The sequence below is a fragment of the Felis catus genome, chromosome A2, assembly GCF_018350175.1.
Source record: "Felis catus isolate Fca126 chromosome A2, F.catus_Fca126_mat1.0, whole genome shotgun sequence".
Classification (NCBI taxonomy): domain Eukaryota; kingdom Metazoa; phylum Chordata; class Mammalia; order Carnivora; family Felidae; genus Felis; species Felis catus.
In genome coordinates, this window is record NC_058369.1 from 36,149,479 (window position 1) to 36,172,525 (window position 23,047).

General features: G+C 44.1%; 2 protein-coding genes across 5 annotated transcripts in view; both read right to left on the reverse strand.

Annotated features, from left to right (window-relative positions):
* Positions 1–1,507, reverse strand: part of TAFA4 (TAFA chemokine like family member 4) — a 208,423-nt gene extending 206,916 nt beyond the window's left edge. Inside the window, exon 1 of the mRNA XM_045051848.1 lies at positions 1,451–1,507. The gene's annotated coding sequence lies outside the window, so the exon portion shown is untranslated. The remainder of the gene's footprint in view (positions 1–1,450) is intronic.
* Positions 1,508–8,145: 6,638 nt separating this feature from the next.
* Positions 8,146–23,047, reverse strand: part of EOGT (EGF domain specific O-linked N-acetylglucosamine transferase) — a 38,483-nt gene continuing 23,581 nt past the window's right edge. For 3 of the 4 annotated variants that reach the window (XM_045051850.1, XM_045051851.1, XM_023249942.2), the window contains exons 10-17: positions 22,158–22,250; positions 21,736–21,807; positions 21,503–21,589; positions 20,914–20,982; positions 16,185–16,246; positions 13,170–13,289; positions 10,890–10,992; positions 8,146–10,317 (exon numbers count right to left, since the gene is read on the reverse strand). In XM_045051850.1, coding sequence (XP_044907785.1) covers positions 10,171–10,317; positions 10,890–10,992; positions 13,170–13,289; positions 16,185–16,246; positions 20,914–20,982; positions 21,503–21,589; positions 21,736–21,807; positions 22,158–22,250 — 753 coding nt within the window. In that variant the 3' untranslated portion in view covers positions 8,146–10,170. Of the gene's footprint in view, positions 10,318–10,889; positions 10,993–12,488; positions 12,647–13,169; positions 13,290–16,184; positions 16,247–20,913; positions 20,983–21,502; positions 21,590–21,735; positions 21,808–22,157; positions 22,251–23,047 lie in introns of all 4 variants that reach the window. The other variant, XR_006593889.1, reaches the window with a different exon arrangement.

Below are 23,047 nucleotides of genomic sequence, written 5' to 3' on the forward strand. Positions count from 1 at the left end.
CTCGTGCTCTGTCTCTCTCTCTCTCTCTCTCAAAAATAAATAAACATTAAAATAAATAAATAAAAGAAGGGGGTGAGGGTCAAGGGTACCATAAAGGTCAGCCACAACAGTGGTACCTGTCATATACTTCAGAACTAAAAATACACACGAGCTCACATTTTGACATGATCGCCACCCAAACACCACCGTCCAAGTATTCCGCTTTCTCACTTGGGAAGCGTTTTGGGGTTGTTTCTTTTTCCTGCGACTGGGAAGCTATTTGTGGCCACTGCATGCGACTCAGAAACTCAACTGCTCTGACTCAGAGACAAGAAAGGCAAAAAGGCTATGATGTCACTCATATTTCACTAAAAGAAAAAAAAACCCAAAACAAATGAAAAACAAACAAAAAGCAGAAACAGGTCCATAAATACAGGGAAGAAACTCCTGTCTGCCAGCGGGGAAGGAGGTGGGGGGGGGGGGGACGGGCAGCATGGGTGAAGGGAGAAGGAGGCAGAGGCTTCCAGTGATGGGATAACAAAGTCACAAGGATAAAGGGCACAGCATAGGGAATAGAGTCGGTGATGCTGCAATAGGATATGATGACAGATGGTCGCTACACCTGTGGTGAGAGGAGTATAACATATAGAGACGCAGAATCGCTATGTTGCACACCTGCAACTAATGCAACCTTGCGTGCCAACTAGGCTCCAAAAAACCATTCTTTTTTTTTTAAAGAAGGCTCCCAGATAAAAGGCACAGAGGCATGGTCTTTAGCAAGGGTCAGATCCATATTCCCAAGTTCACTCTGCTCCTCAGACACCCTCATCCCCCACAGCGTCTCTAGGGCGGCCCGAATGTGCCCGGCAAACTTGCCAGGGGCTGTGAAGGGCCCGATCCACAAAATGCTGAAGGTCGACGGAAGGTCATCATCCAGAGCAGCCCTGGAAGCACCAGGCGCTTCCCACCCGCGTAAAGAACTTATCTCCCTGATTTAAAAGGCAGGCTTGGCCCTTCGTTGAAACCAACCTCTGGCTCCCCCGTCAGCGGTCTCCTCTACCACATGCCCTGGGCAAAAAGCAGTAACACCTGCTTCAAGCACCTCCCTCCTCCTCTACTGAGCAGCAATCCGTTTTATTTATTTTACCCAACTCGCACCCCACCTCCCCCCCCAAAACAGCTTTGGTTCCCCCCCATCCCAGTAGTCAATTGCCTACCAACAATGGAAAACTGAAGTCTCAGCCCCTCCTTAAACACATTAGCAAGTGAATGATTGCCCCCCACCCCCACCCCATCCCCTGCCCCCTCAGGACAAAGACCAGGAGGGCTTTGTAAAAAACCTCGAGGAGGAGGCCCTCCTTTCACAGCCCCGGAGTGGCCTGGCGGCCTTACAGAACCGAACCGTGGGTTTACGTAAGTGCACACATTTGCATAGTTCCACACACCGTTTGCCATTTTGTCGCAGACTCACCGAGCGAGCGGAAGCAGTTACCAGTTACGACGTGGCGTCCGAACTCCTCACTTCCCAGCTGGCGGCGCTGCGGCCTGGAGCCCGCGGGCGGGCGGGGAGGTCGTCAGGTGACGCTGACGAACCCCCTCGGTGGGAAGCCGCCTTCGAGGCCCGCAGGCCTGAGGCCTCCGCCACAAAGGGTGCGGGTGCGTGTTTGGCCCTGCGGACTCCCGCTGGCCTCCTCCCCCACATTCGCTCCCCCGGGGGGCCTTCCAGGGTTGCAGACGTCGGGGCCCCGCTCTCCCGGGGCATTTCAGAGGCGAGTGGTCACAACACGAAGGTTTCTCTGGTGCTCGGGATACACGACTCCGGCTCCCTGTGTGTCTGTATCTTCTTCCGCCTCTTCACCTGCCTCCTCGCCTCCCTATTTGTTGAGGCCTCACCTTGTGCAGACACTGTGTTACTGCACTTCCCTTCCTCCCCTCGGCTGTAGCACATTCCCGCCCTTCAGGGCACTGACCTCAGTATAAGGCAAATACCCTCACCTGATTCATATCAGCCTCCCCTATCCCTTCACCCCTTGCTTGCCCAGCAAAGTGCCTTGCATGTAGAATGACCTCACAGTACCTTTGAGGTTGGCTCGCAACCTCAGTAGCCCCCTTTGACAGATGAGAAAACTGAGGCTCTGTGAGTGTAAGTGACTTGCCTAGGTCACCCAGGCAGTAAGTGGCAGCGCAGGGTATGCTTGTAATTTTCACTGTTCACACTGCCTGTCATCGCGTTGGTTTTGTTTTGTTTTGTTTAACGCTGATTCATTTTTGAGAGACAGAGACCGAGTACGGGCAGGGGAGGGACAGAGAGCGAGGGAGACACAGAATCTGAAGCAGGCTCCAGGCTCTGAGCTGTCAGCACGGAGCCCGGTGTGGGGCTCGAACTCACAAACTGTGAGATCATGACCTGAGCTGAAGTTGGACGCTTAACCGACTGAGCCACCAAAGGCGCCCCCCTCTTGTTTTTTTTTTTTTTTTTAAGGTTTATTTATTTTGAGAGAGAAAGAGAGCATGCATCTTGGGGGAAGGGGCAGAGAGAGAGAGAGAGAGAGAGAGAGCAGGGATGTGGGGTGGGCCTCAATCTCAAAAACCTTGAGATCCTGACCTGAGCTGAAACCAAGAATTAGGCGTGTAACCAACTGAGCCACCCAGGTGCCCGTGTCATTACGGTTCTGCAAAGCCCCCCCAATTTCTTGTGAGACATCATGTACCCACACTGGCCAAATGTCATTACCCTACAGAAGACCTTCCGTGGGTCTCAGGAAGTCTCGGTGGGCAAAGCAGACGTTATCCGCAGGCGACTACGGCTTCCCTTCCAAGAGATGGCCACGGCCACGGCCTAACGCTGGGTAAATCCAAAATCTGCTCTATGCCTTACCAGCATGGGTGAGCCCTTGGAACAGGACGCTGATGCTAGTCACCAACCAGTCAGAACTTTTGTGCGGGATTCCTGGCTGACGGGAGCAATTTACTTTCCACCAAGAAAGCACACTTTTTTTTTTTTAAATTTTTTTTTTCAACGTTTATTTATTTTTGGGACAGAGAGAGACAGAGCATGAACGGGGGAGGGGCAGAGAGAGAGGGAGACACAGAATCGGAAACAGGCTCCAGGCTCTGAGCCATCAGCCCAGAGCCCAACGCAGGGTTCGAACTCACGGACCGCGAGATGGTGACCTGGCTGAAGTCGGACGCTTAACCGACTGCGCCACCCAGGCGCCCCAAGAAAGCACACTTTTAAATGCGAATATTGATAGAAGGAGGAGGAGGAAGAGGAAGGAGAAGAAGAAAAATGACAGGAGTGGAACACATCGTTCCCAGCTGTTGGTCCTTTTCACTGGTGTACAAGCAGAGCTGTGAAAGAACGGGCACCTTTTTCCTGCCTGTTACTTTTATGCCCTTGTCCTCCAGATTTATCGCTCCCACCAAGTCACCGCCACCGTAAACCTCGTCTTTTCAGTAGACCGCTATTTGAATTGCAAAAACCCGACTCTCCAGGAACATATAATCTAGCACAAAGTAAAATGATAGTATTACAAAGCGATTTCCGAAAGGCGATTTATTTGCATAGACCTACCTGCCAGGCTGGACCAAGGGTCCGTCTCCGCCCACGCTTCGGGTTTGGGGAGCGTGCTGTGAGATGCTCCATCATCACACCTTGCTTTTAATTTCACAGAAAAGCAGATGTGGTGACATCGGTGTCAACCAGAGGAGGAAAACCTCCTGGTCCCGTTTCCACAGAGTGAACCATAAACACTTGCAAAAGCAACCTGTGTAAACTCTCTCCCTGATGTTGCTGAATATCCCCCGCATTTTTGAAAAATGACACGTAGACAAAGATGTTTCTCTAGAGGATTTACATTTGTCTGTCACCACAGAATTACTCTTACTGCGAGGCGGGGCTTTATTGTCTTCCTCCTCGTTTTCCACCTGCCTCAAGAGTTGGAAGGGTTGGTGTGTGTGCGTGTTTCCTTAGTTCTTCCTTTTTCCACCTCCCGCTACCTCCTTTGGAGCTGGCTTTCAAACGGTAATCCTAGCCTCTCCCAGCCTCTCCCTAGGTCAGTTCAATATGCATCCAGGACTAACCTCATCTGACTCTAGTCCCTGGCTCTAGTTACTTGCCTAAATCACGTTAGCTACGGGTTTGCTCCTGGGACTTGGCAACACCCACCGTTAGCTGCGTCTCCCACTTGCTGATTCCTCGTCCAATTGCCTCCTATCACACCTGCCCGGTCTCTCTGGCACCTTTATTTAATACTCCGCCCGGCTTAGATTTCCACCCAAAGCGGTTGGCACTTCAACAGAACTGTGTCCTGACAATCTTTACTTTCCAGATTATTTCCGAAAACTCCAATTGCTTCTCCCTATATTTGTCCGGCTGATTGACCTCAACACAAGAAGGGACAACACGTCAGCGCAGCTGGATGGCATTAAAGTTGGAGTAGGAAGACCTGGGTCCAAGTCCTTTAACCTCTGTTCGCTTCCATCACCAGGGGGTAGGGTGGGGAGAACAATACATAGAGTGCAGGCATGGCTGTATCATGTAGGTTCTTTCAGACCGTCAGGAAGAGAGATCATCCAATTCGTGACCTAATGTCCAAGTGGCCTCGTGGGTAACTGAAAAGTGGCTTCGGGAACCACGCAGGGACTCAGATCTGGTGTCTTGGTACCAGGGAATTGGCATTCTCTTTGTCCCGAATGTCCCCTCTGAATGGCTAGGTTGTATGTTTACCCTTTATCTTGCAGCCTCCTGACTGGACAGACTTTCGCTCAGCTATTGATCCCTGGTCCAATCAACTACAACTCATTCAACTCACAAACATGGTGCAACTGACCAAAGCAACTTCATCCCAAAAGCACTGCCCGGTACCCTTTCTCCAGAAGGGCCCTGTGGCCGTAGCAAGTGCTTCCAGGTGCCTGGAGCAATGCTGACCCTCATACTCCTTGAGAAAAAGATCCAGTGGTCAAATAAAGTTGAAACAGTAAAATATTACCTCTTCCTGTTTAGCTATATTCACAACGCACATGAGCGTATCCAAGGCATGGAGACGCCCTGCAATAAATAATCCTGTTAAACAAGGCTTGTGGCGACATTAACCAAGCAAGCCATTTTTTGTGTGTCTGGGGAGAGACCTGGAAATCAGAATACAAGTGTTCCCCAGATACTAGAGCTTTAAGTAACAGTAGTTCTATATGTCACAGCACAATCATTGCACTTAATGAACGTATCCTATGGTGCCAGGGACTACACAAGTGTGCCTGCGTTTTTAAAATTGTATCCTTAAATCTGCTCTGCCTGATAGGTATTACCACCAATTTATAAGAAAACTGAAGCGCCATGCAGCTGGGCCACAAGGCTGTGAACACGCAGCTTTTGGTGTCGCAAGGCTGAAAAGGCAGGGTCTTCTGACTTCTGTGCCTGGATTCTTTGGTCTACACAACTTGCCTCTTCCAGGAGCCCACCTTTCTGTTACCGGTCTGTTACCAGTGCCTGTTACTGGTGGGCAGTCAACAAACCATTGTGGAACGAACAAATGCCATGAAGGACCTCCAAGGTCCCTCTCAGCCAAAACATGCCCAAATTCTGCAATTCAAGGTTGCTAAGAATACATGATACTAAACACTTTGAGAACCACGTTAGGTCACGTCAGGACTCGACTGTCAACACTCTTTAGTTTATGCTTTAAGCACTTGTCTTCCATGTCTAGGTTTCAGTGAACTCCTCTGTTTACAGTCTGGTTCTGCTCAACCTAAGTCATAACAGCAATTGTATATGTGATAAATATATATATATATTTATCTATCTATCTATCTATATAGATAGATATATATAGATATATAGATAGATAGATAGATAGATAGATAGATATAAAGCCTTTCGAAGAAAGGAATTAGCTCCTAATAAGAATCGAAGAGCTAATGTGCCAGCTACAGGTCCTTAAATAGACCTCGCATTCCAAGTAAATTCCTCTGCACATCACTGAGAACGCATTCCACTAAATAGTGTCTGTCACTAGACATCGTCTTTCCAGGGCCAAATGCTTTTCACGCAATCGTCTTTCCAGGGCCAAATGCTTTTCACGCAAGTTAAGAGTGATTACACAGGACTAAGCTATTGGCTGCAACTAAGAAATTCCACACTTAGGTGTGAAACCGTCTTCGAAAAGGTTCCCGCTTTCCCTCAAATCAGGAATGAAACAAATCGAGGCTCCTGGCTGGCTCGGTCGGCTAGGGCTCTGACTTCCGCTCAGGTCATGATCTCACAGTTCGTGGGTTTGAGCCCCATGTCGGGCTCTGTGACAGCTCAGAGCCTGCAACCTGCTTCTGATTCTGTGTCTCCCTCTCTCTCTGCCCCTACCCCACTCGTGCTCTGTCTCGCGGGCTGTCAAAAATAAATATTGGGAAAAAAAAACACAAAGGAATGAAACAAATGTATCCATATGCAGAAACAAGGTCTTACTTTGTCACTCAGGTGTCTGGAATCTATGTTATAATGGTATGAAAACGCCGGGCCTCAGGCCACAAACAGACCACTTGGAAGGGCTTGACTGCCACCGCGTGGTCAATGCATGCGTTACCGTCCCAAAGCGAGGGCCGACGCGGTCTATGCGCTGCTCTAAGCCACTTCTTTTATGACAAGAATGCTTATGACACCTTTTGACATGCCCCAATAAGCTAAAAGAGAAGAAAGGTGTTAAAATGTCTGTCAATAGTCCTTGGATGGGAATAGGTTGTTTTAAACAACTGATTGCTCTAAGGCAATAATACCTGAGATGATTTTAAATGCTCCTAGTTTTGAAAAAGCACATATTTTTCAAATTCTCTCTCCATTGGCTGTGTTTCAAAGAAAACGATTTTGTAATTGCAAGAAAGGGCCTAAATCCAGAACTATTTTCTCGATTCTCTATTTTCCCAGCTAATTTTTCTCTTTTTTCCCTCCCTCCCTTCCTATTTTCCTTCCTTCATTACCTGTAAACTTTCTTGTTTAAATTCCTTCATAAATGAAGCCCAGTATCCAATCTATCTGTTACTTCCTAGCTGTGTGGCTTTAAGTAAGTTCCTTTACCCCTCTGCTCTCTTTAAACATCTAAAGAATGGTTTTTACATTTCTAAAAACTTGAGGGGGAACCAACAAATAATAAGATGGGGCAGAGAAGACATATGGTCCACACAGCCTTCTACAATATGAAATACACAACATACACATCTCCATCTCAGAGTCTGTTTCCCAGAGAACAGACCTTAAGACATCCCTCTGCAGTCTACTCCTATCATCATCGCTAGAGTTACCCTGTTCAAGGCAAGATCATTACTCCTGTTTGCAACTCAGCAACTCCCCTTTTATTAGAAACAAAGGATGGGAGCCTTGCCACTTGCACCCCAGTCCCAGAACCTCTCTGACTTCATCTCTTACTCCTCTGCCCCTCAATCACTCCAGCTGCACTGGCTTCCTTGCGTCTCCTCAAACTTGCCAGGCATGCTCCTGCCTCAGGGCCTTTGCACGTACTCTTTTGGCTTCCTGGAATGCTCTTGGCCCAGTTATCTCCCTGCATTGCTTCCCGGGTCACCTATTCCAAATCGGAAGGCCTTCCCTGACCCTCCACTTAAGTGTACCAGACTCCGCCTCCCCCAAGAAATCTACATCCCTTGCCCCTCCTGGCTTTAGTTTTCTCCGTAGCGTGTATCAGCATCTGGCACACAGTGTAATTTCACTTATTTATATTGTTTACTGTCTGTCTCCTCCACCGGAACGTAAGCTCCATGAGGGCAAGGACATTTTTCTGCTCTTTTCCCAGAACCTAAAACAGTAACTGGTACATGGTAGTTACTCACTATTTGCTGAACAAGCAAAGCAAGTGAAAGGACAAAAGCTTATGGATGTGGGGCCAGAAGAACTGTGATCTTTAGGGAAGTCCTCTCCCTTAAACCGCGTCTGATTTTCCTCACGTGAGAAATGGGAATAATTCTGTCATTTTTGTAAAAGTTATGCAATGCAACATTTGGGAAAGCATCGTAGAATCATCTGCGAAATAAACGTAAGGCATAATTTTTGCTTAAACCGAATTCCTCATCAGTGAGCTACTTATTTTTATAATCTAGAGCTACCAGATTGCCAAAAAGTAAGGGTGTAGCATTAAGACGCAGAAAACCTTGAAAATTGTTCTGGTATTCAAATAAAATATAAAACGATTTATTTCAAAGCCATACCCAAAATGTACAAACAATGAAATCTCTTTTCAAGACTTGATTTTCAAAAGCACTCCTTACATTTAAATTTTATAACCATTTGAAGGTCTTTTGCTCCCATAGAAAAAGTCTGACAAAAGTTAATTCCATAAAGTGTTAAATGTACTCGTGTTTATATAAAAGCATTCTCTCTACAAATGTAAAATATTTAAATATAATAGTTGCATTATGAAAATGTCCTCAATTTCTGGAATTCTTGCTAGTCTATAGAATTGTATTTCTACACACTTCTTAAAATGAGGTAAGCTCAACGCTGACATTTTTTTCAGATAATTTTTCTAGAAGTTTATACTGCTCTGATTAAAAGTATAATGCTGCCTTTAAATTTCTTTTAAAGTGAAATCTTTTCCCAGGAGTGACTCTATTCTGCACGAAGCACAGCCATACCACTCACTTAAATATTCATGTGTTGTGATTCTTTTTACACAATTTTCACATGGAAATCAAAAGTATTACTATAGTCCTTCACTACTTTCTTTACAGAGATCTTAATAAATATCCCTAAACTCTGGAAGACTGTTCATAAACCTTTAAAGCAGGGGTCAGCAAACTTGTTCTGTAAAGGTCCATATAAAAAAATACTTTGGGTTTCTCAAGTTACTATTCTGCTGCCTACTCTTTTTTTTTTTTTTTTTTTTACAATGCTAAAATGTTTTTTAAAAAAATCTGCAGCCCTGTTAATCATCTACTTTAAAAAATAGAAGTCATTCATCTCTAAATTAGATTTCTCAAGTGTTAATAAAATGTAAACTTCACATTTCGCAGTAAATTAAATCCATGGTTTCTGACCCCTGGATTGAAAGTTCATAAACAGTAAGAAATTAATCCCAGAGAGTGGGACTGCATTTCAGATATTCTTTTTAATCAACAGCACTTTCTCATGGGCTGCCTTTTCATTTTGAAATGGAGAATTCACGTGTGTCTTTACTTTTTTTTTTTTTTTTTTTGGTTTTGGTTTTTGATAGGGAAAAAGTCTCTTCATGTAGCTAATCTGGAGTCTGCAACCTCAAAGGGAAACACTCCCGTGCAAAAGGAGACAGAAGCATCACAAAGGCGTGTGCAGTCACGAATACCTGCACCGAAACCACCATGTGATACAGAAATTCAACCTAACTGCTCTCCAGGGCTAAGAAGGAATTAGGGGCCACCAGCTAGAAGGTATCCAAAGCAGTCCTAACGGATGGTCTAATTTATTTTTATCGTATGTAGCTGTTGCATTTGGGGAAAACATGATTTGCATATGAAATATGGGAATATAAACTGATGCAACGGCATGGTTTATTGAGGTTCTTGGTGCATGTAGCCTGGAGTTTACTAAAAAGATACAGCAGAGAATTCTGTGGGAGATACTTTGGACTCTGAGAGAGTAAAACAGACCTGGGTAGAACATTGTTTGATCTCTGACATGGAGTAGGCTACCTATAGCCTGGTACTGAGAATCACAACGGGGTGTGTGTGTGTGTGTGTGTGTGTGTGTGTGTGTAGTATGTTGTTTTCCTTTCCTACCACAAAGTGTCGTGAACAGATTTTGGCAAATAAAGCTGCTGTGAATTTACTTAAATACATCAGAAACACATTGGAAGCCACTAGAATTATAATCCCATTGTCATCTGCAAAAACATTTACAAATTCTAAAGCCAAGAAGGTTGACAACTTTGGTATACCTAAGAAACTCAAATACATCAGCGAGCCCATGCCTTATTTTTAAACTATAAAAAGTAAAGTTTTCAGTGCAAAAATAGTATCTTGATAAATAACTATGACACGAAAATCACGGGAAACAGTTAAAGACTCTAAAACATGTAAGTAATATCCTGAAGGCATGTTTTGGTCCAGAAAAGGCAATTTGGGGTTAGGAGATAACTAGTTGTTTTACTTATTTAACTGTGAGAGCCTGGGTGGTGGAATGTTTAAACAAACAGACTCTTACAAACAGACTCGGCACGTTTATAGCTCATCACGTTTTTTCTTAAACGGCCACTTCGGGTGTTGTAATACGTGGTCTGCCGCCTGAAGGACAAGGTACATGAATTCTTCTACATCGAAAGAGTAGTTGGTAAACTTTGGATGTTCCCCCAGAGTCGGGTGGTGGCCCTGCAAAAACAATCACAGAGCTGTAAGTCACTAATGACATGGTTTTCGGAATAGGAACATAATTATTTTACTTTGGCCCAGGCAACTATTTTAATTTATGCTCTGCATCAGAAACTGGCAATTTTTTTTCAGTACAGAGCCGGGTAACACATCTTTCCAGCTCTGTGGGCCATAGAGTATCTGTTACAATTACTCAACTCCACCAGGGAAATGCACAAGCAGCCAAAGACGACATGGAAACAGAGAAGCGAGACTGTCCCAATAAAACTTTATTTATAGAAACAGGGGGTGGGCTAGATTTGGCCCCAGCGGTCTATAGTTTGCTGATCTCTCCTGTATGTAATTTAAAAGATCTTTCGAGGCTCAAATGTCACCAAGTTGTCTTCTCAACATAAAGATAGGGAGTGATTAATTTCCCTTCTCCCAACTTGCAAATATAAAATACAACTCACTATTTTAGGAGGACAGTTTATCTCCGGACTGAAGTTTCAGGACAGTTTTTCATATTAATCAGACACTTTAAACCAATTAAAATGAAAAAAAAAGAGGTGAGTTTTGTCACTGAACTTTACCTTATCCTGGGGAAAGACTTTATTCTGCCTTCGCCAAGTGATGTAATGGATCCCTCTCAGCCTGGCCAGGTCTAAGTAGCAGCGCTCATCTCCACAGTTGTACCTAAGGGCACAAGGGCACCCACACGTGAGACTTGTGTCCAGGGGTTTTGCCAAATCAACACCTGTCTGGGGAATAACACACCTCCCAAATATGTTCCTGCAAAAGGTCGTGTAAACAGTACACAAGATTGATGGAGATTATTTTTTAAATATCTTCATAAGTGAACTACTTTAACTTTATTTTATTTTTAAATTTTTTTATACATTTATTTATTTTTTGAGAGACATGGAGAGACAGAGCACAAGTTGGGGAGGGGCAGAGAGAGAAGGAGACACAGAATCCGAAGCAGGCTCCAGGCTCCAAGCTGTCAGCACAGAGCCCAACGCGGGGCTCGAACTCACAAACTGAAATCATGAGACCTGAGCCAAAGTCGGACGTTCAACCGACTGAGCTACCCAGGTGCCCCTTAACTTTAAAATATCCAAAGAGGATCAAGGAATGGAGGGAACTAAAGTCTATCAAGAGGGCCGACTGACTGTGGACTTGGTATTATCTCCTAATATCCAGTCTACACACATGGAAGTGGACTTAGGGGAGTAACACATCCAAGGGCACACAGCTAGGGAAGCAGAAATGCTAACCTGGTCAGCTGAGCAACAAGGCCTGGGCACTATCAACCACCTCTTCCTTCCTTCCTTCTCTCCCTCTCTTTGGGAGAAATGAAGCATTGAGATAGAATCCATAATTCTCTGGCTATTTCTCTAATGTAGATGTATTTCAAATATTTTTACAAACTGTTGGAAGTTCACAATTTTTTTTCCTAAATGGTCTCTCATTCCAATACTGAATGAAGTGGTTTTTAAAGTGAAACCGTAACATCTAGGTATACAGACACAAAGAGCGAAATGGGGGAACAGTAGCCACTGTTGGCATGCCCAGAACTAAAGATGGGGCGTGGTGTCTACGGCAGAATCACTAAGGGGGAGAAGGCCATGTCTCCATCATCGCCCACCCAGTTAGAGGAGCACCCCAGGAAAATCACTGTCCTCTTGAGGCCTCGCTTTCCCTGAGTATAGAATCAGTGAGCAGCAGGCAACATGGTAGGCCTGCGCTTTGGAGCTGTGCTCTTCATGAGACAAACAGGGGCTTGAACTCGCTCTCCTTTTAACTGTGGTAGAAAACACTTAACATGAAATTTACCATCGTAACCATTTTTAAGCACACAGCTCAGTAGTGCTAACTGCATTCACACGATGCAACCATTCTCCATAAATTCCCCATCTTGCAAATCTGAAACGTGACTCCATTCAATACGAACTCTTCATTTTTCTCTCCCCTGTGGGCTCCAGGCAACCACCATTCTACTCTGTCTCTGTGAATGTCACTACTCTGGGTACCTCACATAAGTGAAATCACACTGTATGTGTCCTTCAGGGAGTGGTTTATTTAGCTGAACATAACGTCCTCAAGGATCATCCGTGTTGTAACACGTGACAGGATTTCCTTCTTTTTAAAGGCTGAGTAATGCTCTACTGGAGATATACAGATATACCCACATTTCCACATTTTGTTTATGCATTCATCCGCTGATGGACGTTTCGGTGGCTTCCACATCTTGGCTGCCGTGAATAAGGATGCCATGAACACAGGTGTGCAGTATACAGGTTCCTTTTTATCAGCATGATGGCACAGAGTGTAGAGAGATGGTCCCAGTCTGAGAAGGACACAGCAACGGGCTTTCAGGAAGGAAGTCACAGACTCCCATCTCCCACATCATACCGAGATGGAGGGAGAAAGGGGTGTTTGCTTGCTAACTGTAATGGCAGCTACAGACTTCACATATTTAGTTTTAGGTCTGTTTTCTCTCTAGATGCCTGTATGATGTGACTTTCTGGTAATGATTAAGTATTCTGCCTTTTGGGGGCATCTGGGTAGCTCAGTCTTTGAGTGTCCGACTTCAGCCCAGGTCATGATCTCAAGATCCGTGGGGGCAAGCCTTGTGTTGGGCACGGTGCTGACAGTTTGGAGCCTGGAGCCTGCTTCGGATTTTGGGTCTCCCTCTCTCTCTGCCCCTCCCCAACCCACGTTCTGTCTCTCTTGCTCTCAAAAATCAATAAACATAAAATTTTTTTTTTTTAAAAAGTATTCCACCTTTTGAAGCTCTGAATGGCAGTCTCAGCCATGCACAAAAAGCATTATTTGTGGCCTCAGTGTACAAGTTGTCTCCAAACACTTACAGTTCAAAGACAGCAGCCCAGTCTGGAAGGAAGAGTAAATGGGTAAGACCAGCTCCATGCATTCCAATAAATATGTCCGTGTTATGACTGATCCTCAGCTGATCTAAAAACCCAAGTTCCCTGTGAACACAAAGAACAAAAGAAGACAGAGGGGAGAAGAGAGAGACTGGTGGGTTGAGTTAGCTCCTGACTCATGGTAACAGTATTCATACAAGCGCCTTTCCCAATTTAAATCACATGCCACTATGGCTTTTTGCCAAGTCCAAGCCTACTCCAATAATTAATAAGTTAATTATTTAATAATTTAACATTGTTTTCTAAGTAAGCTCACTTTAAAAAAAAACTTAAATGTATCTTTTTTAAAAAAGATTTTATTTTTAAGTAATCTCTATACAACGTGGGGCTCAAACTCACAACCCTGAGATCAAGAGGCGTCAGCTCTCCCCACCGAGCCAGGCAGGAGCCCCTAAGTGCATTTATTTTAGAAGGAAACTTTGAGGGCTGTCTTGAATGAAAAACCAGTAGCGCATGACAAACAAAACTGTAAAGACAGATGCAATCAAATGAAACAGTTTCAAATCTAGGTAGGTACTATCGAAGGAAGAGCTGTGAGCCTAAGGCCTGCTCTTTCTTTAAGAAAAAAGGAAATTAGCAGGCACTACAGAGATGTTATGTTGTACTAGCATCAAACTGAAAACTAGTTCCTTAAGATAACAAAAGGACTTTTTTTTGTAAAATAAACTCTCCTTGTGAGACTGGAGTTCATTCAATGCCATCTGGGGATACCTGAAATTATCTGAGATACCACGAGGGCATTGTCCTGCCTTTGCAACAGACTAATCCTCAAGTTTTATGCACATCAAGATCGTTAAAGTGTCCTCGGAATTCCGGACCCTAAAAGATATGCAAACTCTGAACTGAAAGTCAGTGCCAATAAAGTCCACTGAAGTGAGGCTGCAGTAAGTGTAACACTCTGCATATACATAATGGAATTAGACCTCCCATTCCCTCTTACCCAAAGTAAAAAAAAAAAAAAAAAGAAAAGAAAAAAACTACCAAGATTATTTTGGATTTAAGAAGAGAATGTGAAATCCCAGCTTCTCCTCTTTATTATTTTTTTTTATTTTTATTTTTCCAGCTTCCCCTCTTTAAATAGCTTCCTCTCGAAGTAAATGAAAACCCCACGTTCCACACAGAGAAAGAAGAGAAGGGCACCATGCGTGTGCTTCACACGAGGTACACGTGCCTCAGTTTCTCAAGGAATGCCAACTGATGCCACAGGAAGGGTGGGTATTTGCCCAGGTAGGAATGACCCTGGAGTCACCACCCGGTGTGGAAAATGTCTGAGGACAAGGAGGCAAAGCTCCATCTATTATTATGTTAGTAACGCTTCCCTCAGATTGGCAATGTCTGAATTTACTGCCGTTCCTCCTTCAGCTGGGAAACCTGCGCGGGGCAGGGTTTCTTAAAAGCCAGTCAACAACGGAGCCTCCCCAGTTCCTGCAGCCTGACGTCCGGCCCTCTTCTTCCTTCCTGTGACAATGATGGTAGTCACCACTGCACAGTGTAATTTGTAAAGCAGTAATAGTTTCGCCAACTTCGTAAGACCAGAGGGAGAACTGAGATAAAGCAAGCGAAGCGTAACAGTAAGTCTCAACAGATCGTAGCTGTTCTTAAGATTGCTGTGTATCTGTATTCACTGTCTACGGTGCTGAAGACAAGAGCCATGCCATCCTCCATATCTGGATTCCTACTTCAGAGGATGTGCCCAGCTCATGGCAGACACACCATAAAGATTTATTGTATCAGTGAACGCATGCATGGTGAATAAGGTGCGGAAATCTCATGCTCACTGGTAAGTTTGTTTTTTTTTTTTAAGTAGTCTCCTCCACACCCAACATGGAGCTTGAGCTCAACGACCTGGAAGTCAAGAGTCACATGCTCTACTGACTGAGCCAGACAGATGCGCCTCTTACTGGCTTCTAACCTATTATAGACATTCATATGCTGGTATACGTATGCTTTTTTTTTTTTTTTTAACATAGAAACTCTTTATAGTGTTTAATTTGGAAAACAAGACAGTGACTGTGAGTGGGGCAAGTGGAGGAGAGTTTTCACCTTTCCTTTTGCGCTTTTTTCAATACTGCTTGACTTTTCCAACCAGGAACATCTATTTTACAGCATCATTGTTTTTTCTATCAACAGGGATTACCTAGAGAGTAAATGCGAGGCATATTGTGTCTTTCTAAGCCTTTTACTTCTGCTGGAATTTTAAAAGAAGTATAAATACTTTTTAATATTTTTTAGAAACCTCATATTATTCTATGACACTCAAATTATTCCCATATAACTAATTTTAGGTCAAGAGTTGAAATGTGGCAACTAGCAGGACACATGAGTCCAGTAATATTTTTTAAATTCAGAATTAGTTGCCAACTTTTAAAAATCCAGAAATGTCAGGGGCGCCTGAGTGGCTCAGTAGGCTAAGCATCCGACTTCAGCTAAGGTCATGATCTCATAGTTTGTGGGTTCAAGAACCGCGTCAGGCTCTGTGCTGACAGCTTGGAGCCTGGAGCCTGCTTTGGCTTCTCTGTCTCCCTCTCTCTCTCTCTCTGCCCCACCCTCACTCACACTCTGTCCCTCTCTCTCTCTCTCAAAAATAAACATTTAAAATAATAATAATAATAATAATAATAATAATAATAATAAAAACACAGAAATTTCAAATGAAAATCTCGGTTCCCCACTTCTCTTGAAAAATGAGATGGGGTTGAAATATTGGACCCCACAGAGCTGAAAAGTGACTGCCCTGTGCCCTGGTGCAACCCCCATCACCACCAGGGGCCCTCTCCTGCCCTGGGGCCCTTCCCTGCTGGCTACACTCACTGATGCTTCTGCCTGTCCCTCCCTGGTCTATCAGCGCCAAAAGCTACCATTTGAAAAAATCCTTCGACCCCTGTTAATGCATCCAAGCCAAAGATGACAGTGTCTGCTCAAGGGTGAGGTATCACTTACTTATACTTGTAATCGACAATCCGAACCTCAAGTGTAGATACTGTTTTCAGTGCATTTACCAGCTAGGGAAAAAAAAAGAAACGTTTAGAATTTCTTTTTTTCTTTTTCTTCTGTTTTATTTTCCTCTGAGTCTTAAAATTCCTGTTTTTCATACAAAATACTTTTCAGGTATTACATATCATTCAGGTTTAGTGTTTTAACCCTTAACTGAATTCAAATGCAGATTTCACCCCTTGGTCACATTATTCTACCACCCTAAAACCCTGCTGTGCTGGGCTGTCATTGGGCTGAGAGCGGAAAATTCACGAGAGGGGGGCACCTGGGTGTCTCAGGAGGTTAAGCGTCCGACTTTGGTTCAGGTCCTGATCTCACAGTTTGTGAGTTTGAGCCCTCATCAGACTGTGTGCTGACAGCTCAGAGCCTGGAGTCTGCTTTGGATTCTGTGTCTCCCTCTCTCTCTGCCCCTTCCCTGCTCGCACTCTGTCACTCTGTCTCTCTCTCTCTCTCTGTCTCAAAAATAAATACAAAACATTAAAAAAAAATTCATGAGAGCCAAGTGGCACAGAAGCCAGTAGGCGTTAAGGGCCATGGTTACAACTTGCTAGTTATTCCTTCCATTTCTCAATGTGTATTTGCTGGGCACCTACCTCGTTCCAGGTTTTATGTTAAGAGTTTTCTCCCTACCCATTATCTCACTTCAGACAAACCACTTGTGCTTTGGACCTTACCTTCCGAAAACGCTAAATTCTTGGCAGAAAAATGTTTTAAGTATTTCTACACAGAAAAAACAATTATTCTCTTAGCAAACAAAGTAACAAAGCACGATTAACCTATTATCAGAAACGCAGCCATGGTTCTCTATGTCCCTCACAATTAAGCCGTCTTGAACCGACCTATGACAGCAATGGTAACCAAAGTATCCCTTCAATTGTGCTGGCATTGCTCGGTACTTTGGTGAATGTCACTTAATCCTCATACAGTCTCATACTGAGTAAATATTATTATGCCTATTTTCATTAAAGATTTTATTTTTTTAATGTTTATTTATTTGAAAGAGAGAGAGCGAGCGAGCATGTGAGCACAAGTGGGAGAGAGGGAGAGACAGATGAAGAGAAAGAATGCCAAGCAGGTTCCACTTGGCACAGAGCCTGATGTGGGGCTTGATCTCACGAACCGTGAGATCATGACGTGAGCCCAAATCAAAAGCTGGATGCTTAACTGAGTCACCCTGGCGCCCCAAAATTTTATTTTTAATTAATTTCTACATCCAGCATGGGGCCCAAACTTAGAACCCTGAGATTAAGGGTCTACCGACCAAGCCAGCCAGGTGCTCCCATATGCCTATTTTTAAATGATACAACAGAGGCTGAAAGATGTTAAGGACCTTTCCCAGAATCTCCCAGCTAGCAAATGGCACAGCCAAAACTAAATCTAGGTCATCTGACCCCCAAACCTGTGTTCTCAGCCAGTACCCTGTACTCTCCCATGAATTAAAAGCAACAGACAGGGATTTACATCCAGTCCCCACCCCCGTTAAGCACGCACACACACACATAGAATGGAAGTTTCTCTCTCTAGACAGCTCCTGAACTCCCATAAATATGCTGCTTATGTCAAGGAGCTGAAGGAGGGAGGATAGATTAGAATCCGTTTTTCAGGAGGGAATTAATCCCAGGGCATGAGCCCGGGTCCCGTAATAAGATGTGTCCACATAAAACACATCACTTGTTTCAGAGGGTCCCCTGGCAAACAGGCTCTTGTTCACAATTTCTAGTCACACCATGGAGGTGGCCAGAGCTCTCTCGACCTTGAGGTTGGGCAGGACTGCAGGAACCACCATCCAATGAGAGCATGGGGGGTTTTATTATGTATTCACGAATCAAGGTAGAGTCGAACGTGCTTTCCTCTCTGCTTGGTAGCTACCTTCTCAAGTGATGCCAGTTACTGAGACAAAATCAGCCAGTGGGTGCTCGTTGGCTTAGAGTTCAGATCTGAATTTCCAGATCTCACCTCTGGGCAACATGGTGCGGGCGATCTGTGTGACCGGATGTGAACATGTCGGCGGCTGACCGGCAGCACCCAGCACCACCCCTTTCCACTGGATGGATGATGTTCCTTCGCCAGCCTTCCCGACACGGCCTCCTGTCACATCTATTTGTGTTAGAGCAGTGGCAGTCTCTGGTTCAGAAGCAGGCTCAGACTCTGACCACCTCAGCTCACCCCCGCCTCCATTATTCTGCTCACCAGCTGCGTGACCTCAAGCATGTTTTTTTTTTTATCGCTTAAGCCTCAGTGTTCTTTTCTAAAACAGGATAATAACAAAATATGTACCTCACAGGTTTGCTGGAAGCAATGGGGAACATAAGAGTAATATTCTTGGCATATAATTAGCACTCAATATGTGTTACCTCTACCAATATATACTACTGGTCTGCCTGTCCATAAGGGTTCCATCCATCAACCCCAACATGGCATCATTTGATAGGTTTGTATTTCCGGGTCTTTAAAACACACACACACACACACACACACACACACACACACACACACACACACACTGCTCATTTCTTCCACCCACAACTTACAATCAATGTCTCATTACAGCGTATGTTCATAATCCATATGGATCTCAAGACACTAATTGCATAATTTTGATCAGCCTGTTAGGCATCCAAACTAATTTGTGTAAAACATTTTACCCATCCAAACCTGCCCCCATCCCCCTCCTACTGAGCTTTTCCCAACTCAGTTCCACTGACCTGATCAAGCTAAAAGCCCGGGAGTCACCCTTGATCCTCAGTGCTTGGCCTGACCGAGCATGCACCTACATATTCAGCCAGGAAGTATCCCAGACTCGATCTCCGAGACAGATCTTAAATCCATTTACTTTGTCATCTCTGCTGTCATCACCTTCGTCCAAACTCTTCCCGGGGCCACAGTGACAGCTCTGAATGATACCCCCTGTTCCTACTCTTGCAGCCAAAGTGGTTTACAAATAAATGAATAAGCCAGTTCATGTCTCTGCCTGTGTATTTGTTTTCTATTAGGGGCTACAACAAATTATCACAGACTCTATAGCTCACGGCCACACAACTGACCCACTCAATGCTGTGCAGGACAGCAGTCCAACAGTGAGACAGATGGCTGTCTGCAGGGCTGTGCTCCTTCTGGAGGCTCTAGGAAAGAATTCATTTCCACCTTCTAAGAGCCATTGCATTCCTTGGCTCGGGGCCTCTTCCTCCATATTCAAGGCCAGGGATGTGGCATCCCTCTGGCCCTGCTTCTGTCCTCACGACTCCCTTCTGGATTCTGTCTCCTTCTTCCACTTTCAAGGACGTGCGGAACTAAAATGTGCTCAGTGAGAAGAATCCAGCTAAGCAGAGAGCTTTCAGGCAGAGGCAATGGTTCTCCGGTGGAGAACGCTTAAAACCCATTTGTGATTCCATCAGGCCCTGCTGGATAACCCAGGGTAATCTCCCCACTTTCAGGCCAGCTGATGAGCGACCTTAATTTCACCTACAAGCTCAGCATCCCTCTGCCACGTAACCTAATCTTGTCACAGGTTCTAGGTATTCGGATGGGGGCATCTTTTGGAGGAGGCCCGGTATTCTGCCTACCACACCCTGCCCAAAACTTCACGGTGGTTTCTCCCACACCGGAATAGAACCCACTCATTTTCTCAGCTAGGCCTATGAGGCCGAGAGGATATGGGACCTTCCTACCCCCTGCCCAACTTCTCTGACCTCTTCTAGGGTCGCCCCCACCTTTCCTGCTGTGCTACAGCCGCCTGGTGATCTCTCCATTCCTGGAGCACCTAAAGCCTGGACATCACAGGCCATCTGCTTCTGCCTGGGAGGCTCCTCTCCTTGGCTGGCTTCTTAGTGATCAGGTCTCTGCCCAACAGCACCTGTTTCCCCTTCCTCCTGCATCTCTGGCCCCTCTACCCCATCACCTTGTTTTACTTCCTTTGTGGCACTTACTACTACCTGGAATCACCTTACTTAGGGACTTGTTTACTTATTTCTTGTCTGTCTCACCCAGAGAGCATAAGTTCCATGAGGGCAGGGATCTCACTTATCTTGTCCTCTACGGTAGCTCCAGGGCCTAGGGTACAGCCCAACACATAGCAGGTGCTCAAGACATTTTTGTGGACTCAGTCATACTATTGTGAGAACACCTGCCAACCAGGCTGTCATAGGCAAGGGCCTTGCATGGTGATCTTATCTCAGTTAAATATAATTTAAGAGCTGATGCTGTCAAAATAAAGTACAAAACCTAAGAGGTGAATAATTTCCAGGGCACATAGTCATGAAAAGAATGGAGACTCTTCTAACTTAGTCTGCCTCTGGATGCCACAGTATTGCCACACTCCATCAATCATCTCTCAAAAGATACTCTTGCATTTTTGCCGCTAGTTTGTACAGAGGCAGAATGTCTGGCAATCTATGGCAGTAAAGGCAGGACGCAAGAGATAGTTTCTGCCTCTGTTTCCACTCTGAGTTGTGGCAGGGGAACGTTTACAGTAAGGCGAAGCTAGTTTGGGCAATTGGTGGTTTGCTGACCCCCAGTAGGAGTCTAGTAAATGAACTGGGCATAGCCATCAAACTTTGCTAAAACCTAATAATTTCCAATCAAAGCATATAGTGCAATGTGAAAAAAAAATAAGCACATTAGTTATAAGAAGTTAAATTCAACATGATGGTATTAAAAACGCATACCAAAAACTAACCTCGTTTTGGTTTAGAATTTTCCGGTACTCTGTACTCCGTGCAAGAATGGTGACTCGGATTCTTCCATCCTGTCATCAAAAGGAAAAGGCAAAATAATGCTGTATATGCCTGCACAGATGAATGAATACTAGAACCTAAAATGTGATTTTCACAAAGCGATGAAACTCAATCAGGATATATTTAGGGAACGAGTACTTGTTTAGCCTGATTCCTTCAGACTTCCCTCAGGAAATAACACTGCATCCATTTTAGCCACAGAAGACAAAACTTGTTTACTACACTTCTTTTTGATTGGCTGGGTGAAATTTTTAGCAGGGGTTTGTGGGTTAGGTGGGGGCTGGGGGAAGAGCAAGGAGATACGGAGAAAGACAGGAGAAAGAGAATGGAGAAAAAAGTACATTCTTCCACTGTCCCTTATTTATCTGTCATAGGCTGGTGACATCTGATTTCGGATCACTCACTCCAGGCAAGAAATTATTAACCCCAGAAAACACTGTCTTCCGCTGGTTTCTTTTTCTGCAAAGGTGCCATTGGTTTTTATTTTGGGTGAAGTCAGGCCCAAGTCAGAACCTATAATGTACTCCTTACCTTGGGGCCCTCCTGTGTGATGTTCAGTCTGTGCAGCACATGCTGGGAAAATGCCCTGAATAATCCCGTGTTCTGACAGCCAGATATCTAACATGAAAACAGTAATTCATGTTACAATGAGCCATTCGGCCTTACTATTTAGGATGTTCTCATGTTACAAATAAACGTTTATCTTAAAATCTATCCAGAATAAGTGTATAAATATGAATATTAACACCCGTTGACATGCTTACCAAAGGGGTATTATAGAACAGCCCGTATCGCATCCGGGGGAGTAGGGAAAAAATAGCTTCTTTAAAACACACCTAAGAATGAAGGTATTGTACAAGGTAAGAGAACACAATTTGTACACTCCACACCAAAACAGTACTTAAAATTACAGAAAATAAATTTTAATTAATCTTTTTTGCATTAAAATATTTTGAACAGCAAACTATTTCACTCAAGTGAAAATCATAATTTTGGAAAAGTTAAAGGGAAAAGTTTTTTAATGCTACCTAGTTAAAAACAATTATTCTAGTCATAATAAAAAAGCAACTACGAAGTCAAAAATCAATGGTAATAGCTAATAGAAACTCGTATTAAATATTTATTCGATGAGTGAGTCATCTGTAATGACTGTTATTTAGAGACATTTCAGGAAAGTTTCCAGTACCCTTTTGGAATCATAAGTTTTTAAATGTATAACATCATAATCCGTAAATGCTCTCCATGTGTCAGAGAATAGGTCACCATATCCATAGGAGCTCTGAAAGTGAAAACAAAATAGGTTAGGGCCATGGAAGGATGCAATATGGCTTTTTAAAAATGCAACGAAATACTCGAATAAGCTTGTTAGTCTTAAGAACTAATGATGCTAAACCAGCTCAAAAAGTCCATAGAAGAAACACGGATTTTCATCTTGGGCCTGAGCAAATACCTAATTTGATGGAATGTCATCAGAAATAATCACCACAAGGGGTGCCTGGGTAGCTCAGTCAGTTAAGGGTCCAACTTCGGCTCAGGTCATGATCTCACAATTCTGTGAGTTCGAGCCCTACACTGGGCTCTGTGCTGACAGCTCAGAGCCTGGAGCCTGCTTAGGATTCTGTGTCTCCCTTTCTCTCTGCCCCTCTCCTGCATGTGCTCTCTTTCACTCTCAAAAATAAGCATTAAAATTTTTTATTTAAAAAAGAAGTAATCACCACAATTATATTCTTAGTCTGCTGAAAACATTTGGTTTTTTTACCCTATCTGTTCTTATACTCACATCTCTGAATAGTAGTTGGTGTGGGGTTTTTTCCCTGTGAGTCTTCTATCCAAATCACAGACATACGACACCATTTGTACACACTAGGATAGCTCAGTAAGCAAAAACAATCAGGGTAAATGGAATACACTTCTGAAGAAATTTCAAAGCAAGAAAATGCTTTGGAAGTCCTAACATTAAACTATGATGAATTTTTTTTTTTTTTAATGTTTATTTTTGAGAGAGAGAGACAGATAGAGGGGAAGGGGTAAAGAGAGAGACACAGATTCTGAAGCAGGCTCCAGGCTCCAAGCTGA